Below are 20,523 nucleotides of genomic sequence, written 5' to 3'. Positions count from 1 at the left end.
CATGAAATTCAATTACTTACAAATCTTACATTTGAATAAATGATACATTTTTGCATGTTTTAAACAATAGCAGTGATTTTATTTCAGTATTCAGGATTCAGAGTGCTCCTCCAGTGCCAGCAAGCAAGGCAAACAAGCTCATGTTAAACGGATTGAAAAATAAAACATTTGTGCAGTCAACTATCAGAAATACATTCAGAGGATCTGCAGGCATTCCTGATGAGATATTTATTTTAATTCATTGCTAGAAATATCTGCAACAACAGGTGAAAAAAAATGCATCAGAAGAAATTGAGAGAGAACAAAGATTCCCAGAAGGTTCACTAAGGTCTTCATATCCAATCTGTCCATTTCAATAATGCCCACAAGAGAAAATATCATTAAATAGCTCCAGAAGTCTCTTATCACACATTTTGCCTGCATAGAAAATAAATAACACAAAGGAAATAGAAGCAGGAAAATCAATCAAGAAAATTATTATGAACATTTGTAGGATTTCTGATAGGCCAGGATGCAGAGACTCTGATAGCAGGCTGCATGGGAAATAGAAAAATTGGGGTTAAACAGTTACATGAACCCAGAGAAAAGATGAGCTGTCTGAATTTGTTCTGTTCTATTGCAGTGAGTCACCCAATTTCTGTGTCCAAATTTTCCTCTAAAAAGCACTGGAGTTCAGCATGGTGCAGACAATAACACATACAGAGATTCTTTCAGCCCAAGTATATCTGAAATTCAGAGGTTAGCTTCGACTGTGGCATCACAGGGGAGCCTCACTGGTTTGATGAGTTTACTTTTAAGTCCATGTGCATATTTCTTGGTATTTTAGCTGACAGGAATTTTTTTCATACTGCTGAGGGTGAAGGCTGGGGACTCTAGGATTAATTTATCACTGCTCTTGCTCTGCAGTTGTTCAGTCTCTATTGACTAAATCTCCAAAACTCCCCAGAGTGCAGATGGAACATATCCACACAGGGATCTAAATGTAAGGAGTTTAATCTGAGGTTGAATCCCACCTGTAGGATTCCATCTTGTCCCCACTTTCCTTCTTGATCTTTCTTTAATATCATTTAGAGGAGACATGCCCAGCACCCCCCTGACATTAGCTTTTTATCAGAGACCAGAGGAAAAGATTTACCATTTGAGTATCTCCTAACAGACCAAACTTCAGGAATGTAATCCTGAAATTAGTTCCTAAAAGTAAAAATTTATCTTTTTCCTGTTTCTAGGAAATGCAATGTTATAATCCACTTGCTTACCTAAACCACCTCTTTGTTTTAATCTGTCCCTGCAGAACAGTCTGACAGCTGCCCCAGAATGTAAGGAGATCACCAAAAGGATGATCACCTGGGGCTGAATCCCTTCCCTATGTTCCCCAAGGGTTCTCTTGGCTCATTTTGCCACATGACATGAACCATTTAACCCCTCGATGCCCATCAGATATCACACACCCTGATGGTTCTGCTCCTTTGATATCTGAACAGCCTCCAGCACGCTCCACCTGTCACTACAGGACACACCCTCTGGCCTTTTTTCTGCCTCTTTTTGGGTCCAAATTTCATATCCGCTGTAGCTCCTTGTGTTGTAGCTCCCTGTGTATTTCAACCAAATCTGACCCTGCTTTGAGCAAAAGCCTGACCCAACCGCTTCCAGTTTTCTCTGCTTTTCCTGTGTATCCTTAAAGATCCATGAAGATTTGGGTGCAAACTCCCAAATCTCCAGTGAGATGGTGCCCCCTTCATGTTACCCACGTGAGGCACAGCTCCACCAGCGCCCAGCTGGGACAGGACCATCCATCTGCTGTGCTTGTGCCCCCTGAGCCCTGCTGTGCCCAGCCTTGTGGTGTCCAAAATCCACACAGGGAATCACAGGGACCAGCAAGACACCCCCAGTCTTGCAAGGGAGGAGCTAGAAGTTCATTCCTGCTCCTCCTCTCTTGGAGATGGGCAGACAAATCACACACTCTTTTTTTTTTTTTTTTTTTTTTTTTTTTTTTTTTTTTTAATGCTATCTCTTCTTTAAATGATAAAAAAATGAATTTAAAGCATGGATGTGAGCTGCAGTGATATCCACAGCACACAGTGGGGATCCTCGTGCTGCCCCCCCAAGCCTTCCTGCCTGGTTGCTGAAGGTATTAGGAAGGAAGACCACTCTGGGAGCCATTTCTGAAGAGCTGGATTCTGTTGGCATGGAGAATTTTTTTTTTATAAAGAAAAAACGGCCTCTATATGCAAATGGGAAATGGAGATGGAGTGGGAAATAAGCCCAGCAAAAATCATGGAAGTTTTTGCTGCCTGCAAGTGGAATTCAGCTGAAAAGGGGGGGAGGGAGAAGGAAGGAAATTGAAAGAGCCTCCTCTCTGCACAGATTGCCTTGCTGGAGAAGCTCTGAGTGTTGCAAGGTATAATAGTTGTCTGCTCAGAGGTTCCTTCCCGGGGGACTTTCCCTGGGATAGTTTCATACATTCATTCCTGACTCCTGGCATCTGCATAACACGCTCACAGAGAGAGTTATTAGTTTAATTTTCTTGTGAATTACAATGGAGGCAGAGAGAATTAGAATTTTTTTTTTTTATTATCATTACTTTTTGTTTTCCAGTTGAGAGACTGTAAATGAGGCTATTCATCCTGCTAACATCAGTAGGGACCCAAACCCAAGTCTTTCTGGGGTAATTGGTTTCTGATGAGCAATCACTTGTAAAACCAATAGCAAAGGCAAGAACTGAAATATAAATTCTTTCTTTACATGCTGAGCTTTTCATTAGGATTGTATGTCTGGCTTCTTTCTGGGATTCAGTGGAAAAGCCATGAAGTGGTAAACAAGGCAGTGGACTAAACCTGATAAGAAGTTTGTATTAGCAAAAAAATTGGGAAAGCAGCATTGTCTGATGTTCTTCACAACAAATAAAGCAGCTGCAGAATCCCCCTGGCTGCAGCTTTCTAGTGAGCCCTTTGGAACTGAAGCCCTGGACAGAGAAAAGAGACAGCAAATCTTCCTGTGGGGCAGACCTGAGTGTGCTTTTATCCAAAAGAGACCAAAATGTTGAGGGGGAAAAAAAATTAGAGGCCAGGGACAGTTTTCCATGCTGCAAGTCTGTCTAGGGGGGGGAGTGATGGAAATTTGCAGCCCCTGACATCCTGCAGTTTGCAAAATACAGGGGACAGTAATGCCAGGATTTGTTGCAAGGGCTGAGCCTGTGAGTCAGGCTCCAGGGTTTTTTCCTTTCCTCCCAGTTACTAGTGAGGAATCTGCTAATCTGTGCTGGCTTTTGTTTCCCTGATGAACCTCAGGGTGCTTAAGGCTTGATTTATTTATTTATTTTGGTGGCAAATTAAGCATCAGTCTGGATGCAGCTCTTTCTGTGCTTCCTAGGCTGGGGCTGTGGTGCTGTCATTCATTGGCTTAACTGGATTGCTTGCTGCTTTATGGGTTTTTTTTCCAGTAAATCTTTTGGCACACATACAGCTGCTTGTTGCCTTAAAGATGAGCATAGAGCAGCAGGCTTGACAAAGACAGGAACATTTTTAAGCTCATGTACACAGAAAGGCCTCTGAAACAAGAATGATGTGGACACATCTCCATCAAAACAAACCAAGCAAAACCCTTCAAATAAATCCTTTTTCCCCCCAGCTTTCAAATGCTGGAAGCTGATCCCAAAGAAACAAACAGTAAAATCACTGATTGGATTCAGTCCCGAGGAACCTGCTGTGAGCACAGGAAGGGGACACAACATGACACACCAAGTATTGCCCAGAAATCTCTTCTAAACACAGCTATTCTGGGATTCTGTGCTGACAGTTTTCTGCTTTCATTACCCAAAAGAGCCAAACACATTGCTGTGGCCACAGCAAGAAATGAGGCAATTTGGACACTTCCATATTTGCATCACATTTGTGTACAATTTGTACACATTTGTGTAGCTCAGGGCAATATTTTGCAGAACTATCAAGCAAACCTGTCCTGTTTTTTGTTTGTCTCATTTGGAGCCAGGCTTCCAGGAATCTCCCAAACCTGGGTGTGCCCTGCACCAATCATGCCTCCTATTAGTTGCACGCCCATCAGGCTCTGCTGACTGACCCAAATTTTTGGCCTCCCACCTCAAATATAGGGCAATGTTGTAATTTTGGTATTGTTTGAGCAGAAGGAAGTGTCTCTGTGACACTGCCAGATCATTCATCTGAGTTTAAACACAGAAACTTTGGGAATATGAGGAAGAGAGAAGAGGAGAGGAGAGGAGAGGAGAGGAGAGGAGAGGAGAGGAGAGGAGAGGAGAGGAGAGGAGAGGAGAGGAGAGGAGAGGAGAGGAGGGGAGGAGAGGAGAGGAGAGGAGAGGAGAGGAGAGGAGAGGAGAGGAGAGGAGAGGAGAGGAGAGGAGAGGAGAGGAGAGGAGAGGAGAGGAGAGGAGAGGAGAGGAGAGGAGAGGAGAGGAGAGGAGAGGAGAGGAGAGGAGAGGAGAGGAGAGGAGAGGAGAGGAGAGGAGAGGAGAGGAGAGTTTTAGCTAAGGCTGTAGTGTGATTTAAGACAAGTGGAAGAGGGCCAACTGGTCATAGCAATTTTCCAAACTGCCCAAGCCTCTGCAATCACTTATAATTCAACCATTTCTGTCTAGAATATAGACAGAGGTTTGTACCAGATTTGTACCTTAGAGAAAACTCCAATATCTTCCTGTCAAACTGTACAAGGACAACCTGCAGAGCCTGTGCCTGTTTAGAAATCTGTACAGGTAGAAGCAGTCTGCAGATAATGAACATTTTTTCCTACTTGGAACAAGTGCTGCAGGAGCCTCAGTTCCCCACCTCTTTCCCTCTTCCCCAAACATTTCCACATGCTCTTTCTCTGTTGACAGCTGAAGTTCCCAATTGAGGTCTCTCCTGCAAGTTTACCCAGCTGATCTTTCAGAGGATGATTCCATTTGGTCTTTATGGATGTTTCTTCCCTCTCAGTGATGAATAGTACAGCTGAGCCTTTCATTCACAAGGCAATTGTGATGGGAGCAAAGCAGGGAAATGTAGGAAGTGAATCCTTACAATTTTAGTTTGGTTTGTTACAAGGTTCTAATTGTAACATTGTTATTGTTGTGCTTGTATTTCCCTTTTCTAGAGTTTATTAATGAGAAGGACTAGAAATAAGCAAAACAGCATCAGATCACATCATTACATCATTCTCTTAAAATATGTGTGTGACTGAAGAAGATTTACTTACTCTGGTGACAATTTGTCAGTGACAGAAAGTGGTGAGTGATTAAAGAACATTGATCAATCCAGAAAATTATTTGTTGCTGTCTCAGGTTTTGCTCATTCTTTGCTTTATTCTGGCACCTAGGAAGACTCGTTGAGGATGTAAGCATTTGGAAGGCCTGTGAAAGAAAAAGGAGATGGCTTTCAGGACCTGCACAGCAAAGGGAGAGAAAAGAACTACGGGTAGAGATTTTTCTAATTTAACCAACTCTAAAATTTATGCCATGGGATAATATTTGTAGTTGTTATTGTAAAAACAAGGAAGAAGGATGGACAAAGCATTAAAAACTGGATTTAAAAGCTACTATCTTTCCAGGAAACCTGTGCCAGTGTTGGAATTTCCCTGCACTTCCTTTCTGGTGGACATTTCAGGGAACCTGAGGTATTAGGGAAACCTCTGGATAAGAAATGAAATTGCTGTGGGTTCTGGGTGCGAGGTATTAGAGGGATTCTGCCTGAAACTGCAAAGAGCTCAGTCTCTGCCAGCCCACAGCCCCCCTTTGCATCCTCTCCTCTGGCCATCTTAACAACCCCCTCAGCTTTTATACCCTGATTTCCCTTTCCATCATTTCATGCCACTCTCCCCTCTTGCTGTAGAGCAAGGAGGAAGGAACTATTTCTCCTGCAACCACATCATTCTCTGACTTTGTTTACAGAGGCTGAAATGAAGAAAACTCCCCCCTGCACTAAATCTGTTTGGCTTGGTGAAGGCAAGGAAGTGGAATTATATTGCAAATGTCAAGGGCTATGAAAAATGTAACAGACTTTAATATTCTTCTGCTGTTATTGCTGAGAGTGTCTCTCACCTGCATTCACAGAAAGTGAAGTGCCTTTTACCACTGAGCAGAAATGACTGCCTATTTTTATTTTAAAGCTACACTGTGGCATGTGTCCTAATAATAAATGCATTTTCCCTCCAAACTCTCTCTTTAGCAATTAATCTTCAGCCTCAAGACTTAATTTTAGCCGTGAGCCTTTAGGGTCAATCCCTGCCTCAGGCTCCAATAAACTCCAGCCCTAAATATCCTGTTACCTATGTCTTAAAAGTGATTCCTGCATTCCTAATTACAATCACAGCCCCTACCTTCCTTGATACCTGATGGGAGCTGGTGCTGAGCCAGGCACTTGGATGCTGCTTTGAAGATGTAAAACATTTACTGTGCCTCTCTCCATAGCTCACTTTCCCGTGGGACTGTGTTTCAAGGTAAGTGGTTTGCATAAGATCCCTCAGAGACCTACATTTAGTTTATTCAGTAGGATAAACAACCTGCTGCTTTTGTGCTTCTCCCTACAGAGCAAAGAAAAGCCCATTTTATACATTAAAATTGAACACAGCATTGCTGAAAGGTCTGTGATGGCTTTTTTCTGGAGCTCAGAGCATTTTATCTTGCTCCAGGAGGGGTCTCACAGGGCATAAGCCCTATATATCTCCTTGTACATCCCCCTCCTGAAATTACAAATACTCCTCTCTTAAGACCCTGTGTTGGTGAGGGATAAGAGGTTGCCGACCCTCAGCTCTGCCCGAACTGCCCGAACTGCCCAAGGATGGGGGAATTCGTGTGGAGCGTTTTTTCACGATGATGTTTTAATTTCACCTGGATGCAGCAATCCCGCAGCTCCGGGAGGGGGAACCCGGCTCTTCGCGGCCCAATTAGCACAACCTTGGAATTAAAGGGCGTAAATCCTTGATGTTTTACTGGGAATCACGACATGTACCGGACCCTGGCGAGCCGGGCACCGGCAGCACCGGAGGGCCCCGAACGTGCAGTGCCGGGGGGAAGTGGGGCAGCCCCGGCAGAACAGAGCCGCGGGGCTGGGAGACCCGAACCAAGGCTGGCATCAGGCCACATTCAGTTATCAGACACTTACACCCTGAATTAGGACGGGGACACACACACAAGGATGTCGCCCTCTCCCTCCTTGTGGGGTCGGTGCTGGTAAAGGCACAAAGAGGAACGGTGGAAGATAAACGAACAGCTCCCCCCCCCGCCGGGATTTGAGCAATCAGGAAATATAATCTGAGCTGGAAAGTGCCCGAGCATCTGTTGGGTTATTAATAAATTGTATGCAATCTGTCCGGGATGAAGCTCGGGACAGAGGGGAACCATCTGCTCCCGAGCGGAAGCTCTAATGGTGTCTGGGGAATGAACTCGGCAAATGGAAAGGAACGGGATGGGCCAGCCGGGCTCCCGGAGTGCCCGGTGCCCGCACGGCTTTTCCAGGCACGGACAACGCGGAGCTTCCCTCAGCCCCGGGACAGGACCCGCAAAGAACGGGGATTCAGGCCCAGCGTGGGTGTCCGTCATCATCTCTGCAAGCCTCGTAGGCTCGGCCAGCTCCCTGGGAACTCGGGTTCTCTTCCGAGATCCTTTCCAAAGGGTCCTGCTCCGAGAAACCCCGCTCACAGGCGCTGTCCAGCCCTGGGAGGGATCCCCGACCTCTCCCGCTTTTCCTGTGGGTCAGTGCTGATGGTAGCCCATAAATACTGTTCTCCACGTTTTATCCTCCATCTGTAAGGGTGCCTCATGTGTTTTCTCGGGGGATTTTCAGCTCAGCTCCTCCCCGTGCTGAGCAGCGAGGGAGCGAGCAGGGCAGAACCCCCTCAGCCCACGGCCAGGGCTCGGTGCCTGCTGTCTCCCGGGAAAACCGGGACTCCCTGGGCCACTGCCAATGTCTCGGTGTCGCTTATGTTAACTGAGCAAGGCTGGGAGCGGTTATCGCATGAGCTCTCATCACGGAATAAACAACCAAAATGTTTCTTGCTGAAGGACATCCCTGCCTGCCCTCAATCCGCGGGGGCAGACATGCCTTCCCTCAGAGGGAGAATCCAGGAGCGGCCAGCAGGCAGGCACCATATCCCTACAGCTCTTAGCACGTGAGAAAATCCTGGCTTCCATCAACCCCACACAGCGGAACTCCAGCCGAAATAATGGATGCTTGAGGACGACACCTCGAGCGACAGGAGAGAGACAGACAGCGAGGGAAGAGCCGCTGCCAGCGGGGTATGAGTGAGAGCCGGGACCCGCTCGGGTGATGGCTCCATCTCTCGCCAGCGGTGCCTATACCGGAGCTGCCGCCGCCGCCGCTGTTGGAACGGAGACAGCCGGGAGCTTCCGGCGGGGCGGGGCGGACGGGGGAAGCGGAGGGAAGCGAGTTCCGCCCCAGCACCGAGAGGGTCCGTGCGGGCCCGGGAGGGACGCGCTGCCTGGGGAGTGGCTTGGCAGTGGCTGTTATTGTTTTATTATTATGAAATTTTATTGTAATTTTTAAATATATTTTTTAACGCGCATTCCGACTGGTGCCGCTCTTGTCTTCCTGCGGATTGAGGGTGGAAACCCGGCCGAGCCGGGAGCTGGGCCTCTGCGGAGGGAATGAAGGAGCTGACAAGGCGCTGAATCCCCCGGGAGAGCGGGACAGCTCAGGGCCGACCGCGGGTCCGGTCACCGGCATGGGAAGCACAGCAGCTTCCCGAAGAAGGTCGGGACTTCAGCTGTGCCAGGTCCCGAAGTCAGATAGGGAAGGAGACGGAGATTTTTGTCCATTCCCCGCTCTCTGAGCCTGACCCCTTCTGTTCGGGGACTGCTGCAGGTGATGTGCAGAAGCGAAGACGAAACGCCGTGCGTGGGTGCTTCGGCCGCTGAGCCACCACGGCATCTCCTTCCTCGTCCCCCATTCGCATTGTCCAGGGAGGAATGCCTCGCTGAAAGACCGATGGGACCCTGTGAGCACCCCTTGTCTCGGTGCTTAGGGTACTCTCGCATAGTAGAAGAGCTTTCGGCCTCAGTAGGCTTTGAAACCCGACCCGGCTTTTCTGTGAGGTGCTCTAAGCGCTAAAGTGCGCCAAGGAGGTGAGAACGACACAAAGATAAATCCCACGGTGCGAGATCAGGACTCGTCTGTCCTTCTGGAGGGAACGGGCTTTTCTTTCCGGATCCTCGTCGGCGGAGACAGTCGCCCCGAGGCGGCCGATGTGGAGCTGCTGTGCGGTGCTTTCCATCCTGGGGTGGTGGGGCTGGAAGTGTCCTGTATGACGGGAGCGATTCTGTCGGAGCTGCTGCTTTTCCTTCTCTTGCCAATTCTCCATGTCTTGTCTCCGAGTGTAACTGGAGTAACGAGCTAATTTCAGCGGGGATCTAAACAGAGCGTTCCAAACACGCCTGGAAAAGTCCGTGTGTCTCTCCGCTCTCTAAAGAACAATAGGAGACGAACATTTTGACTTGTGTTTGCCTCTGGGCTGTAATCGCTTCTCTAAGAGTCCAGCGATGAGTCAGTGAGCTCTGATGCATGCTCTGAACTTGGGATGTCGAAACACGTGGTTAATATTTTTCAGGACTTTAACCAGGCTTTCATCCGTTGCTGCCTAATGAAGGAGGCTCACAGTAACGCTCAGGCACTTAATGGACTTTCAGGGTGTTAAGATGAGTAGTTTATACTGATTTTTTTTCTACAGATCCTCTCTGTGAATCACCACCCTCGCTGCTTAGTCAGAAGCGCTGAGAATGCTCCAAGGCTGACCAAAGCTGAATTAGCTAAACCAAGCCTTCCACCAACTCGTGTGCTTTTTGCAGGATCATTTCAGCTTTTTCTTATGACCTTAGTGGGTTCTTCTTATAGGTGCAGGTTCTATAAAAGGCACTTAATTGTGCATCTGTGGTAGTAGTGCACCGCTACAATGCCTAAGGGTTCGCCCATGTCACCCCTGCCCTACTGCTACTCAGGTAGTAGCTGGATTTCATCAGCGTGAGAATCTCGCATGGACTGGATCTGAATAAGCAAGAAACAACTCTTCCTGTAGGTGATCTTGGAGTCTTTGACTCTGTCTTCGCGTTTAGAAACATTTTTATTTCTAGCTTAGCTCAGATATTTGGCATTGTGGAACCTTTTAGTGAAGCTGCTACTTGGTGGATATGAAAATGATATAGACAGGCGTTCAGACCAAAATAAAAAGGACACCGTGTCCTATGTCCTCGACGTCAGTGTTTGTCACCTCATTAACAGATGTTTTACTGATTTAAAACATCCTACTACATTTTGCATACAGCAATCGTAACTTAGTACGGCTCTTAAGATACCTGTAGATCGAGTTTGCTGACATCAGCATTATATTTTCACCTCCATGAGCACGGCATGAAATATTTCTACAGAGAAGACCTACTTCTTCCAGGTAAGTGAATTAATTTAGCAAAGAGAAACAGGTAAGTAGTGGGGAAAATTTCAATCAACTGAAACAAACTCACCATAAAAATAAAAACCGAACAAACAAACCAAAAACCCAAAACATAACCAAACTAAAAATGCAAACAAACGAGAAAACAAACAAACCAAAAAAAAAAAAAAACAAAAGCCAAAATCTGTCCTGCTTAAACACCTCTTGTCCTGGATTCACATGGAGCAAACGTGATTGACTTGTTGATAGAAGACCATCCCTAGCATCTCTTCCTATCCACGAGTCAAGACAGTGATCTCTACCCAAACGGTTATTTCCTTTTGCTGCAGAAATTAAAACAAACTGTCAGAAAACTCTAGGAAATTCACGAGTTCGTGAACACGTCTCCAGATCAACCTGACAAAAATTGTGCTGTGCAGGATTTTCTCGCCAGTCCTCTGTTATGAAAAAGATCAATTCTGTTGTCTGCACCTGGAAAAAGTTAACAAATACTGTTCTACTTGATAGAATGGATTTGCCTGTGTATGTTTACCAGTGGTCTATGGTAAGTAGAGTGTGAATCTGCAAACCTAATCCAAGGGACAGAAGGACAAAACCCGCGTGGATGTTAGGAATGAGAAAAAGATGTGCTAATGGGTTTAATAAACCCGAGTCTTCGGCGACAGCGGTGCTTGCCAGACGCTCCTTTTGCTGTTTACTGTGGGCTGCTAGAGAGAAGCGCTGGAAGGGAGGAGCACTCTTTATCTTCACAGCCTAGTTCCACCAGGATTTGGGATATGAAACATAAACTGTGTGAATGTCTTCCTCGGGGAGAAAACCCTTTTGCTGGTTGTGATACGAAAATACAGGTAAGTTACGAAGACACAGAAGGAAGAATTCATCTTTGCATTGATGACATAGACCAGGCAAAATGGCACAGGGATGGATCTGGAATCAAGACATCGTTTATACCCACAGAAATCCTGACTGCCTTCAGCAGCAGGTTTCCATAAGAACCAGCAGCACTGCAGAGATCAATAAAGCGGGAACACAAACAGGTCAGTAACACAATCGTATTTAATAATGTTTTGAGCCTTGGTTTGTGTACAGAAGCTGCAGAGGTAGCCGCAGAGGTTATTCTTGTCCTTGGTGCGCCTGACGGAGGTGCTGTGAGGCAGGTGGTGAATGTTAGGAGGGCAGGCAAGAGCTGTGTGGGCATGTAGAGGAATTTGCCCTGAAGCTTCAAATGGTGGTAAGAAAAGCTTCAAATGGTGAGTGGTAAGAAATCTTCCCACAGCACGAAATCGGTTTTGCCGGGATGGAGAAAGGGAGACTGTACGCCTTTTCCTTTTCTTTGTTTTTTTTTTCCCATCAATGAGGAATGTTGGGCTGGGGCAGTGTCTGTGTACTGTGGCAGTGATTGTTCCCTCAGAGTGGCACGGAGTAGGGATTGGGGATTTGTCATAGGGAGGCTGAATTTGAGTAGAGAAGAGTCTTCCTTGATGAAAGACACGCTGTCTAGCACGTGGGCTGTGTCATTGGTGACAAACTGCAGAACGAATTCCCAGCTGAGGATCTCTGCCCCTACATAGTGAGGTTCTTGCTGTATCCTGGCAGAGCTTGTCTGCCGGAATGGAGAAGAACTTGCCATTCACCAGGCTGCAAGAACAGCTCTTCATCGAGCTGTATGAATAGCATGCAGGAGCTGTGCTGATCCCGTGCTTTTTCAGCGTTCTTGGAGGCTTGGTGTGCTGGGCTCTGATGGGTTTGAATCTCCGAAGGGAAGATTCAAACAGTCCCCTGGGGTTTTGGTGTAATCGAAGCCTTTTGCACAGATGTCGAAATATCTGGGGCTTCGGCTGCTCTGTCAGAGGCAGGTGGATTCTCTTCATTGAGATAAGGGGTTCAGGAGTGTGTCCGTCTTCCAAAAGGGGAGGGAAGCGATGGAGAAGGGACAGTCTGTCTGTCTTGCATAAATTGCAGAAAAGCAGGAAGTTTGTTCCTTATCTGGAGAGATGAAAGTCGGCAGGAGAAAGGAAGGGGACTCTTACCAAAATACATGTTTGCAGTCCATGTCAAGAGTGATGTAATCATATGAAAAATTACTTGGTTAAGGAGACAAAGGAGAGGCAAAAAGAGAAGAAGAGAAGGAATCGAGGGAACAGAAGACTATGACAAAGAAGAGAAAGAAGGAAGAAACAATGCAAAAATAAAGGAGAAGCAGAGAAGGATGAAGAAATAAATGGAAAAAGAGAGAACAGAAGAAACCATAAACTATTGTAGTGACATGTCATTGACGGTATCACTGCACACAGAAAGAAAGGGAGGTGAGAAAGGAAGAAAAAAAGGAGGCAAAAAAGATTGCAAAGAAAAGAGGATGAAACCATAAATTACATTACAGGAGTGCACCAAATACATGGCCGAAGAATACAGGACTGAAGGAGAAAACTAAGAAGGAATACAGAGCTGTAAACCGGCAAAGAAGAAAGGACAGAGAAAAGCAGACGAGATGACCAACACACACCGAAATTACCTCAAGATGTGGAATGGTAGAATGGAGCTGGTGCCTAAAAAGGTCCGGCTGGCGGAGAGCGCCACATCTGGCGCTGGTGTCTGTAATTAGTGCTGACTGCTCCTAATGGATGATGTCCACCGCGGTGCCGGAGGCGACCAACGATCGACCAGCAAGGGTAAGGAAGAGAAAGGGAATGAAAGGAAGGGAAAGGGGAGTAAACGATAGGGCATGACAAGGCAAGGATGAAAAAGAGAACAAGGAGAAGAAGGAAGAAAGGGAAGTAAAATAGAAAGAAAAAAAAAAACAACAACAAGAGACAACTAAGAAACAAGAGAAGGCTAAGGAAGGAAGAAAAGGCAAGACCGAAAGAAGAAGACGGAAAGACAAAAGAGAGAAAGAAAGAGAGAAAGAAATACGACCACGGTACGAAGAAACATCAGAGGAACGGCCATGACGGAGCGAAGGGACAGGCGCGGTCGCGGAGCGTGTGAGGCGGCGGAGCAGCGCACGGTGTCGCTGCAGGCTCAGGAACGGGTCCGTGTGGGCGGCTCCGCCCCGGTGCGGCGGAGAGCCCGGCTGTGAGCGCGGGGGGGCGGCTCGGGCCGGGCAGCAGAGCCGGTGCGTGCGGGCGGCGGCGGGGAGCCGTGCGGGGCCCGGGCCGGGGCCGGCAGCCACAGCGGCGGCGGCGGGCAGAGCGGTAGGAAGGATGGGCGAGCGTTGTTGTGCGGCGGTGGTGCGGGTGCTGGTGCTGCAGGCGGCCTGGGCGCTGTCGGGCGGGCAGGTGCGCTACTCGGTGCCGGAGGAAGCCAAGGCCGGCACGGTGGTGGGCCGTCTGGCGCAGGACCTGGGCCTGGAGGCGGGCGAGGCGGAGGCGCGGCGGCTGCGGCTGGTGGCGCCGGGCCGGCGGGCGAGCGTGGAGGTGAGCGGGGCGAGCGGCGCGCTGCTGGTGAGCTCGCGGCTGGACCGGGAGGAGCTGTGCGGCAAGAGCGCGCCGTGCGCGCTGCGCCTGGAGGTGCTGCTGGAGCGGCCGCTGCGCGTCTTCCATGTGCAGCTGGAGGTCACCGACATCAACGACAATGCCCCCGTCTTCCCCGCCGCCCGGAAAAACCTCAGCATCGCGGAACTGTCTGTGCTGGGGTCTCGTTTCCCGCTGGAGGGCGCGTCGGATGCGGATATCGGATTGAATGCACAGCTCACCTACGCACTCAGCCCCAGCGAACATTTTAGAATAGAGGAAGAAAACAGCAACTCTCGCAGTAAATCCCTGTTTCTGGTACTCACGAAATCTCTGGACCGGGAGACGATTCCCGTGCATCGGCTGGTGCTGACGGCGAGTGACGGGGGCCGGCCGTCTCTGACGGGGACAATGGAGCTGGTGGTCTTCGTGCTGGATGCAAATGACAACGCGCCCCAGTTCAACCAGTCCGTGTATAATGTACATTTGTCTGAGGACTCCATACAAGGCACCCTAGTGGTGGGGATGAATGCCACGGACCTGGATGAAGGAAGCAACAAAGATGTGAATTATGAAATTGAAACGATTGTTCCTCCCTCTGGCTCAGATTTATTCAGAATTGATATAAACACTGGGGAAATCAGACTGACGGGCGTCCTGGATTTCGAGGGAGTTAATTTATACGCTCTAAATATTCGGGCAACAGATAAAGGGACACCCCCGCTGTCGGGTCACTGCAAGGTGGTGCTGGAGGTGCTGGACGTGAACGACAACGCGCCGGAGGTGTGGGTGACGTCGCTGTCGGTGCCGGTGCCCGAGGACGCGTCGTTGGGGACGGTGGTGGCCCTGCTGAGCGTGTCGGACCGGGACTCGGGCGAGAACGGTCGCGTGCGGTGCTGGGTGTGGCCGGCGTCGCCGTTCGGTCTGGAGGCGACGTTCGCGGGCTCGTACTCGCTGGTGCTGCGCGAGGCGCTGGACCGGGAGCGGGTGTCGGAGTACGAGGTGGAGGTGCGTGCGGAGGACGGCGGGGCGCCGGCGCTGCGCGCCAGCCGCGGGCTGCGGGTGCCGGTGTCGGACGTGAACGACAACGCGCCCTCGTTCGCGCAGGCCGTGTACACGGTGCTGGCGCGGGAGAACAACGCGGCGGGCGCGGAGCTGGCGCGGCTGTGGGCGCGGGACCCGGACGAGGCGGCCAACGGGCGCGTCAGCTACTCGGTGTGGGACGGCGGCGTGGGCGTGGGCGGCGGCGGGGCCGCGGGGTCGTCGTCGGGCGTTGGGTGGCGTCCGGCGTCGAGCTACGTGTCGGTGGACGCGGAGAGCGGGCGTCTGTGGGCGCTGCAGCCCTTGGACTACGAGGAGCTGCAGGTGCTGCAGTTCGAGGTGCGCGCGGTGGACGCGGGGGAGCCGCCGCTGAGCGGCAACGCCACGGTGCAGCTGTTCGTGCTGGACGAGAACGACAACGCGCCGGCGCTGCTGCCGCCCGCGGGCTCGGCAGCGGAGGCGGGCGGCGTAGCGGCGGCGTGGGCGGTGGCGCTGGCGGGGGCGGGCTCGGAGTCGGGCACGCTGTGGGCGTGGGCGGCGTGGGGGGCGCCGGCGGGGCAGGTGGTGGCCAAGATCCGCGCCGTGGACGCCGACTCGGGCTACAACGCGTGGCTGCGCTACGAGCTGTGGGAGCCGCGGGGCAAGTGCCCGTTCCGCGTGGGGCTCTACAGCGGCGAGGTGAGCACGGCGCGGGCGCTGGACGAGGCGGACGGGCCTCGCCAGAGGCTGCTGATCGTCGTGCGCGACCACGGCGAGCCGGCGCGCTCGGCCACGGCCACGCTCAGCGTGTCGCTGCTCGAGGCCGCCGAGGCGGCACTGGCCGCGGGATCCTCGGCGGCGGCGGCGTCCTCAGCGGTGTCGCGCTCGGCGGCGCGCGTGGAGCTCGGGGCCGGCGCGGCGAGCGCGGTCACCAACGTGTGGCTGGTGGTGGCCATCTGCGCCGTGTCCAGCCTCTTCCTGCTGGCCGTGGTGCTGTACGGGGCGTCGCGCTGGGCGCCGCGGGCGGCCGTGCTCTCGGCGCCCGGGCCCACGACGCTCGTGTGCGCCAGCGAAGTGGGCAGCTGGTCCTACTCGCAGCGCCACAGCCGCAGCCTGTGCGTGGCGGACGGCGCTGCCAAGAGCGACCTCATGGTTTTCAGCCCCAACTTCCCTCCGCCGCCGCCCGCTCCTGCAGCCAAGGACACGCAGCCGGAGCCCTCCGCTCTCCTCGACACGGTCAGTGCCAATACCTTGCTCAACCTTCCTTTTTCTCTATTTATTCTGCCCCTTTTTTTCTGTGCCTTTGGCAGTCGGTGCTGTGATCCAGGCCAAATTACCGCAGCCCGAAGGCATGGGTGCTTGACAGGTGCTTAAGAAATCAAAGGCACCTTTGTACCTTTCGCAGTGTCCTGCCTGAGTCCCAGAACTCCTGCTGTTGGCAGGGGTAGGCTTGCCAGTGAAAAAATGTGTCTCTGCACCCCTTTTCTGTTACTGTCCGCAGCTGAGGTGTCCTGGCGTGGACATGAATTGTTTTCCCCTTAGATGAAGTCACTTTTCTAAGGAGTCAGCATTGCAGATAATGCTCTTGCGGTCCGGTATGTAGTGTTTTCTCGGAGGTTTTTTGTAGGTGCGCAAAAGTATGAGGCTGTGCTCGTGACAGACCCCAGGCACCGTGTGCTGCCTTTTTGCCTTTGTAGAATGCTAACTTGGGCGATATCACCTCTGGTTTCTTCTCTGTCCTCATCCTGTGGTATTTTCCTCTACAAGAGTTCTGGAGACAGCTGGACTTGTGGTCTAATGTATTTTCAATCGGCAGAGTGTTATTTCTCCATTTTGGCTGGTTCCACAGAGTCATTGTGAAAACAGGGATGGTGTTCTGGAGCAGTGGGAAGACTTGTCTGATGGAACTGGAAACAATTTGTAAAATCACGGTCTATGTCATAAGAAGAGAGGAGTAGGAGATGTGAGATGATGCCTTTTTCTCCAGAACTGATGTTATGCAGTGAGGAATGGAGCATGCCTAGCAGGAGGCAGGATTGACACGGTGTGTTTCTGCCCAGGATTCTTTCCCAAGTTTCAAGGGTCTGATGTTGGAGATCTTTTGGAACTTGAGATAATATGTGATATTGAAATGGCCATGGAGACCTTTGAGGTTATAAATATCTCCATCAGAGACAGTTCCTTGTGCTGCCTCTAGCCTGACACAGTGCTTATGTTGGGTAACAGCTGGTAACATGAAGTCTGATGAACATTTTTGCTGCTCTTTTGGGGTTGTTGTTATGGGAGGGTGGTACTACAAACATCTTTCCATGTGTGTTGTAGGGCAGTTATAGCTGCTTCCACAGCTCTTGCCATGGTGGGTCTGTGCTTCTCTTGAGACATGATATTTAAGGGCAGTTGAGGGGGGTGGGTGTAATCTTGTTGTGCTTTTCTTCCCCTTCTTGTGCTCCTGCACGGTCAGTCTGGGTAGAGATGGTGAGTCCTGTGATCACACATGGCTCATTCTGGTGTCTGGATGTACATGTCTGGATGTACACACCAATCCTCCACATCTACAGAGCAGCCCTGCTGTGGTTTTCTATTGTAGAAATTCTTCCACCCAGTTAATATTTTGACTGGACTTGTGGTTCAGATTTGGTGCCATTTTCTTAAAGAAGTTTTGTGGGCGCTATGTCAGTGTTTTTCGTTACTCTATTTGCAGAACCTTTAAGAACATGGTTTTTATCTGCTATTTCTTAAAAGGCCCAAAGCATCCTGGCATGTGGGAAAAGTCAAATAATCACGGAATGCATTTGCAGCCCTCTGTATATTCTTTCTGGCAGGCATGGGGAAAGGGGAGGATTTGAATACATATTTGGGGAGGGAATGGAGAATGTCTATTTTGCTGTGCAGATCTCACTTCCCAGGGTGCAAAATATTGGATTACAGAAGAATACTTCAGGAATGGTTCCACCACACAGTGCTGCTTTCCTGGGTGTCCTCTCAGGACACCCAGAAGTTCTGCATATCTTAGGGCACTGTAGTTCTTCCTGATATTGCTCTTAATGAAAACATCTCCCTTGTATGCCTTTAATTACTTGGGTTTGGTGTGGGATGTTGTTGGTCAAAGAGAACCTTTTGGAATTTGGATCATGCTGCGGAGCCTTCTCTGAATCTTTCCCTCATTGCCTCTCTGCTCTTTCTCTTGCTAGACGGGTCTTGGTATCCAAGATGTGTCCAGAAGTTGCATTCCAAAACAGGAGAATGGGAGTTCTTTTTATTATTATCATTCTCTTCTCTATCAAACGGCAAATGCTTTTATTTTCCTGGGTTTGTTTGTAGCAATGTTTATTTCCTGTCTCTCATTGGCAATGTGGCAAATATTTGGGCCATTGCCCATCAGTGTTGGGGAATGTCTATTCCTCATTTCTGAGGATTACTTTGAGAGAATTTCTGTAGCTTACAGGTCTGCTTCCTTTTTCCCCTGGGAGAGAAGTCCATAATGGACACTGCATGTTGTCTGGTTTCTGTGGAACATAAGTGATATATTTCTGTCCAGTTTCCCAAGAAACATGGATAGTGTTAAGCATAATTATCCTTTAAATCCGGCTTTCCTGCCTCAGAAATATTTATTTTCTGAAGAGGGAACCAGTTTGGAAGAGGTAAGTCATAGAACAAATGTGGATGTTGTTGAGACTGATGTAATTTAGTTCCTGTTCAGTTGTGGCATCTTTTTGTTGAATCAGCAGAATGTTCCCCTATTGGACCAGCAGAGCAGCTGTTACCTGCTCTCATTCCTGTTTGATGCTTCCAGGCACAGCCTGAGAGGGTGACAGCAAGCGGGAATGGAGGAGGGACCAACATTCATTTCGCCAAACAGATGTGTAAGAGGTCAAGGGAGTGTTCTTGGTGACGCTGTTGTGGTGTTACCTTCATGGCTTTTGTTTGAGTGTGTGCCAAGTGGATCATTCTAAGGTGAGTGAGAGATTTTCCGTGGGTTCTTGTAGATACCAAGGCTCTTGGAGTGCTGTCTATATAGTGAGGGCCTTCCAGAAAGGAAGAGAATTTGGGACATGCAAGAGGAAAGTGAGTCAGGAAGCACTGAGGTACATGATGAATCCTCCGGAGCTGTGGTTGTCCAGTGGTTTTTTAGGTCTTCAAGGAGGGTTGTCATGTTGGGCTCTGATAGGTTTCAGTTCTGGAATAAAAAAATTCCCTAATTGGTTGGAACTCTTCCAGGCCTCTATGCACAGATATCCCAATAATTGTGGTTTCAGCTTCTGTGTCAGAGAGTGGTGGAACCTCTTTTGATGTAGTAGAGCTGTTCTTTGCCATCTGACTGCCTTGCTGTGTTATTGCTGGGTCCTTAAGAGCATTGGAAACTGAAGAGTGTGTCCTTTTTCTGGAGGTAGGGAAGTTGGAGGTGCATGAACAGCAAGCAGGTTGCTCCCTCTCCATGTGAATAGGAGGTGTAAGGAAGAGAAATGAGACTCAGGCCCCAAGGACATGTCTGTGGTTCCTGGCAGGGTGCTGTAGGTGTTTTTAAAATATTCTTTTGAAGGAAAAAATTTCCAGAACATATAATTTGGGAGGTAGAACAGTAGAGGAAGCAATGACAAGAAAAGACGAGAGGAAGGGAGAAGAGAAAGGAGGAAAACTGAAGAAAGAAGATTAAAAAAGTGAAACCAGCTAGACAAGGAGATACATGAAGAAGTCAGGTAAAATTAGAAGAAAGAGAGATATTCCTAAAAGCATTGCGAGGATTTGGAAAATATTTTAGGGATGGAAAATACGGACGATCAAAGAGACATGATAGAAATAGATGAGGAGGGGGGGAAAGAACAAGGACAGGGATAAGCAGGAATGAAAAGACATAGAGAAAGATCAAAGAAAGAGAAGGGAAAGAGGGTAAATGGAATGGGTAAAATACAAATAGCATAAGGAAAATGGTAACAACAACAGTAGGAGTAGTATTAATAAAGAAAATAATGAACCCACACAAATAAAAGTAAAACCAGAATGAAAGTAAGAAATGAAGGGCAGAATGGAAATATAAAACAGACCACAGACCTGACCAGCACGCACCGAACTTATCAGTAGATATTGAACAGAGTTGGTTCCTAACAGCCGTGGTTGGAACAGCTCAGCTCTCCAGCACTGATGCCCCGTAATTACTGCTGATGGTCCCGCATTTGATGGTCTCTGCGGCGCCAGAGAAAACTGGCGACCTTGCAGTGTGGCTAAAGAATACAGGACGGTGGAAGGAGATGGGAAAGAAGTGGAAAGAAAGGAGAGTGGCATAGCAAGGACAAAAAACAAGAGAGACAATGAAGAAAGACAAAAGGGGACAAAGAAATAAAGGTAAGGTGAAAAAACATGACTGAAAAGATGGAATTGCAAGGGAGAAGACCGATGAAAAGGGCAGTGAAGAAACAAAAAGAAGAAATGAAAGATTACGTGGAAACAAAGCAGAACACATAATGGGGAAAAAGAGAAGCACGACAGCAAGACAAGGAAAAGAAACTACCCATATCCGGTAGGCAGCTTGGGCGAAGATGCGGAGCGTGTGAGGCGGCGGAGCAGCGCACGGTGTCGCTGCAGGCTCAGGAACGGGTCCGTGTGGGCGGCTCCGCCCCGGTGCGGCGGAGAGCCCGGCTGTGAGCGCGGGGGGGCG

At 49.3% G+C, this 20,523-nt stretch overlaps 1 protein-coding gene across 1 annotated transcript; it reads left to right on the top strand.

Annotated features, from left to right (window-relative positions):
* The first annotated feature begins 13,601 nt into the window (after window positions 1–13,601).
* On the top strand, window positions 13,602–20,510 carry LOC131564963 (protocadherin alpha-13-like). Its single transcript, XM_058815584.1, has 5 exons — window positions 13,602–16,183; window positions 18,062–18,071; window positions 18,473–18,511; window positions 18,664–18,740; window positions 20,390–20,510. The coding sequence occupies exons 1-5, from the start codon at window positions 13,602–13,604 to the stop codon at window positions 20,508–20,510; spliced, it is 2,829 nt and encodes a 942-aa protein (XP_058671567.1).
* Window positions 20,511–20,523: the final 13 nt, after the last annotated feature.

Source organism: Ammospiza caudacuta, chromosome 16, assembly GCF_027887145.1.
Source record: "Ammospiza caudacuta isolate bAmmCau1 chromosome 16, bAmmCau1.pri, whole genome shotgun sequence".
Classification (NCBI taxonomy): Eukaryota; Metazoa; Chordata; class Aves; order Passeriformes; family Passerellidae; genus Ammospiza; species Ammospiza caudacuta.
Note: the sequence above shows the minus strand (reverse complement) of the source record. Positions and strands in the feature narration are given on the sequence as shown.